Genomic DNA, 4,627 nt, shown 5'->3' with positions numbered 1-4,627 from the left:
CTAAGAAGATGGCTTGTGAGAACTATGACCCTTGTTTTCCAGACCAACCAGTAGTGCACCTCTACCTTCCAATATGGGCAAACCAACCATCTTTCAAGTCTAAATCAGCCTTCGTTTGGGTTGAGGACACCAATGAGTCCTTAACAAGCTCATCAATCTCTTACTCTGAGCTCAACTCTTCAGTCCAAGCCATTTCATCTCATCTCCTTCAAACTCTTCACAAAGGTGACACCATCCTCATCCTCTGCAAACCTAGCATCCAATTAATCACTATCCTCTTTGCATGCCAACGTGCCGGTCTCATCGCCGTGCCGATCATACCTCCAAACATGTCGGCAAAGCCGGGGCCTTCCCATTTCCATCTTTTCCATGCACTCTCTCAAACCAAACCAGTTGCTGCCATAGCCAACCCTAGTTTCATCTCCTCCTTGTCATCATACCCTCAATTTGAGAACCTCCAATGGTTCTCTTCTGATGAATTAGAGAACAATATAAGTTTTTCAGACCATGATGGATGTGGAGAAGAAGATGTGTACTTAATCCAGTACACTTCGGGTGCCACCGGAGTACCAAAACCGGTCTTAGTGACAGCCGGAGCAGCCGCACATAACGTCCGAACAGCAAGAAGAGCTTATGATCTTCAACCAAGCAGTGTCATCGTTTCATGGTTGCCACAATACCATGACTGTGGTCTCATGTTCCTCTTGCTCACCGTCATCACTGGAGCTACATGTGTGCTCACCTCTCCGGCCAACTTCTTGAACCGGCCCCGGCTTTGGCTTGAACTCATAACTGAGTTTAAGGCAACATGCACTCCAGTCCCTTCCTTTGCACTGCCTCTTGTTGCAAAGAGAGGGAATATAAACCATGGAAAGTTCAAGCTTGAACTCAAACTCTCTAGTTTACGTAACTTGATTCTCATCAATGAACCTATATATAAATCTCTAGTTGAAGACTTCATCAATGAGTTCTCCAAAGTTGGTTTGAAGCCATCTTCAATCTCTCCATCTTATGGCCTTGCAGAGAACTGCACCTTTGTCTCCACGTCGTGGGATTCCCATGCAGATCAAGATAATCACTTCCCTAACATGCAATCATACAAGAAATTACTACCTTCAGCGAAACTAGGATCATTCTCATCAAATGAAACAGCTGATATTGATATCATCGTCGTCGATGAGGAAACAAGAGAGCTTGTGGAGGATGGGGTTGAAGGAGAGATATGGGTTTCATCAGCAAGCAATGCAGTAGGTTATCATGGGCATCCATGCATGACTAGGGAGGTGTTCCATGCAAGGATTGAAGGAAGGATAAGCAAATGTTACCTGAGAACAGGTGATAGGGGAGTTATAAAAGGTGAAAATAGGTATGTTTATATAATGGGTAGAGTGACTGATGTTATTAAGGTTGATCAAAGATGGATACACCCACATTATCTGGAAACTATAGCTTATAAGAGCAATGCAAAGTGGTTGAGAGGTGGATGTATTGTTGCTTTTGGTGTGGAGATTCCAAGGAAGAGTGGTGTGGTGATCATGGTGGTGGCTGAGTTGGCTCAAAAGAATGGAAATGGTGATGAGTTGAGAAACATATGTAGAAGGATAAAGGGAGATATATGGGAAGAAGAAGGAGTGGAAGTTGGGGTTGTGGCTTTGGTGAGGAGTGGGAGTGTTGCAAAGACTACTTCAGGGAAAGTGAGAAGGTGGATGGTGAAAGATGAGATGATGAGAGGGAGATTGAGGGTGGTTTATACGGAAGAGTATTTGGGGGAGGATGAGATGAAGGAGGGAGAGGGAAAGAGGGTGTCTTTGCTATCATTTCTTTAAGAGTGTTTGTGTGATTAAGGAATTATGTGCTTAGTTTTAGTGTTTGATATTTATGCTATGTGATTCGAACCATGTTTGAAAGGCATTATAAAAAAGAGAAGACTGTTTTCAAAAGATATATATATATATATATATATATATATATATATATATATATATATATATATATATTTATTTATTTATTTATTTTGAGGTAGATAGAGGAGTTAATTAAAAGCTAAGAAAAACAAAAGAGAATGAAATAAAGAGCATTAAAAAGAGAGCGTCATCTGCGCACAGCTTTTCTCAACCCAATGAGGGTGATCTATTCCCTTGAAATATAGAGAGAGCTGCGGGTTTTGTCTTCCACGAGCTGCAAGATTATCAGAGATGATATTGGAATTACGATCGATAGTTTCTAAGCAAACACTTGGGTGGACTACCAGGTTTAGCTTCAACTTTTGAATCTCCGGGCTGAATCTCCAAGCTATGCAAGTAATTTCTTCACAATCTGGAGAACCCCAGGACAATCACTGCAAATTTTGTCCAGCTTCCATCCTTTGTCTCTACAAATCTCCATTACTTGGTTTATTGCTGCCACTTCAACTGAAATTGGAGTGTCAATTTTAATTCCTTTGGATCCTGTAGCAAGAATTAAGCCTGCATTAGTGATAGCAGGAATCCTATGCCAGAGTCATTAGGAGAAGGCTTCCAAGAGGCATCAGTGTAAAGGCAGATGTTATTTAAAGGTTGTAAAGGCACTCCTTGTAATGTTTTCCAATGGATTTGAAGTAGTCCTCGCATAAACACCAAGTCCTTGAGAGAATGGAATCCAGTTTAGGCCTCCCCGAATTGAAAACAATATTGCATCTCTCCTTCCAAATAAGCCAAGCTATTGTAGCGATTAAAGCTTTGGCAAAGTTTTTTCAATCCAAGTCTTGAATTTAGTACTGAGTCAGGATCCATCACTAAGGTTACCAACCGTATTATTAGCAAGACCCAACCTGCTGAAAAGATTTCTCCAGTAATGTTGGATTTTACAACAATACCAGACTTAATATGCCAACTATTCCAGATTTCCTCACTGTTGTAAGGATGATTAATGTGATCATAGACAACGGAAGCAATAGAGGTTTTGAAAGAATGGGAACCCCAAATCTAGTAATTGTTGTTATTTAAATCAATCTTGATTTTTTGAATCCACTCCCAATCTAGATTATTGCCACAAATATTTTCCAAAGAAATATGACATAATCTATTACCATCAATAAGATCAGAGAAAACTAGGCTCTCAAATCAATAGTCATGTTTAAAAAAATAGGTTTTTTCGAAATAGGAAGGCCCATGATAAAGGGGTCATTCCAAAGATTTGTATTAAGAAATTTACAAGAACTGATTTTAAAGTTTGTTTAAAGGAAATCCGATCCACAGAATTGTAAATAGTTTTATAAGAAGCAGAGAAGGAATTTTAGGATTTATATTCCAAACAGTCAAACCCCTATACTTGATATTGAAAATATCGATCCAAAGCTTGTTTTCAGAGTTTAAGATGGAAAATATGTTTTTAGCCATTAAGGAATGCTTAATCAATTTGAGATTCCTCACTCCTAAACCCCCCCTCAGGCTTATTGAGTGTAGTATTTGACCTGCCTATAGTATGGAAGACACTTCTATTGCCAATCCTACTCTAAAGAAAATTTTGAGCCATGTTAGAGATGTTGTCTAAAATTGTGTAAGGCAAGTTTATCACAAAGAGGTAGTAATTTGGGATGGAAAAGATGGAGCTATTAAGGAGGATTACCCAGCTAGCAGTAGAGATCGAAGAATGATTCCAAGAGTTGATGGAAGTTTGGACTAGATTGGTTAAGAAATTAAGCTGGCTGACAAGAAGTTTTCTAGGGGAAATATGCACACCAAGATGGGTAAAGGGGAATTGGCCAATTTTGATGCCCGGAATCTTAGAGATAGAAGCAGAGATTCTTTTGTTGATCCAAGAGGGAAAGAAAATTTCAAATTTGTCGAGGTTGGGGTTTTGGTCCATAATATCCCTATAAAGGTTTAGGCATAAGAGACAGTTTCGAGTAGTCTTCCTAGTAGCTTTGGAAATGAGAATAAAGTCATCAGCAAAGGTCAGGTGATTAAAGTTTCTAGGGAGACAACTATTGAAACCAGGGATTAAATTCAGAGCTTAGGCCTTGTTAAAAATCACTGAAAGCAATCTAGGTTTGGTGCCTCAAGTCCCACTGTGGAAGCTGTCATTGGGTTTACGGCCACGACTATACCAAAACACCGTGGCATTCTAATTCTTTTTTCCAATTTAGTTGATTCTTGTTCTATTTGAAAGCTAAGTTCAAAATCTATCTTTTTGATGCATTGCAAATTTTGAAATTCAATATGCATGATAGGTTAGCAATCTAGGTTTTGTGTCTCAATTCTCATTATAGAAGCTGCCCTTGAATTTAAGGACGCATCTATACTGAATCAGCCATAACTTTGTAAGTTTTTTTTCTCCAATTGAAGTTAATTCTAGTTTTATTTTAAATCTTAGAAGAGACAAGAAGAAATAGCAAAGGGGAGAGGGGATCATTTTGTCTAACCCTTCTAAAACTAATAATCCAACAAGTTTGCTAGCCATTAACAAGGAAGGAGAAAGAAGCAAAAGAAATGCAGGCCTTGATCCTACCAATCCAACGCTGAGGAGACATCATTTTATGCATGGTAGCAAGAATAGCATTCCATTCAATAGTATCAAAGGCTTTTTCTATATAAATTTTGTCAAATTATGTGGACTATTTTGGGAAAGCTTTATTGTAGAATATTTT

General features: G+C 38.8%; 1 protein-coding gene across 1 annotated transcript; it reads left to right on the top strand.

The window, feature by feature from the left end:
• On the top strand, window positions 1-1,909 carry LOC120251885 (long-chain-fatty-acid--AMP ligase FadD26-like). The gene has a single exon (XM_039260534.1). The coding sequence runs from the start codon at window positions 9-11 to the stop codon at window positions 1,824-1,826; it is 1,818 nt and encodes a 605-aa protein (XP_039116468.1). The 5' UTR covers window positions 1-8; the 3' UTR covers window positions 1,827-1,909.
• Window positions 1,910-4,627: the final 2,718 nt, after the last annotated feature.

Source organism: Dioscorea cayenensis, chromosome 20 (assembly GCF_009730915.1).
Source record: "Dioscorea cayenensis subsp. rotundata cultivar TDr96_F1 chromosome 20, TDr96_F1_v2_PseudoChromosome.rev07_lg8_w22 25.fasta, whole genome shotgun sequence".
Lineage (NCBI taxonomy): Eukaryota > Viridiplantae > Streptophyta > Magnoliopsida > Dioscoreales > Dioscoreaceae > Dioscorea > Dioscorea cayenensis.
This window is presented reverse-complemented; position numbering and strand designations above follow the sequence as displayed.

Excerpts from the sequence above, each read along its gene's own strand:
- LOC120251885 (XM_039260534.1), top strand. The coding sequence starts at position 9 with ATGGCTTGTGAGAACTATGACCCTTGTTTTCCAGACCAACCAGTAGTG.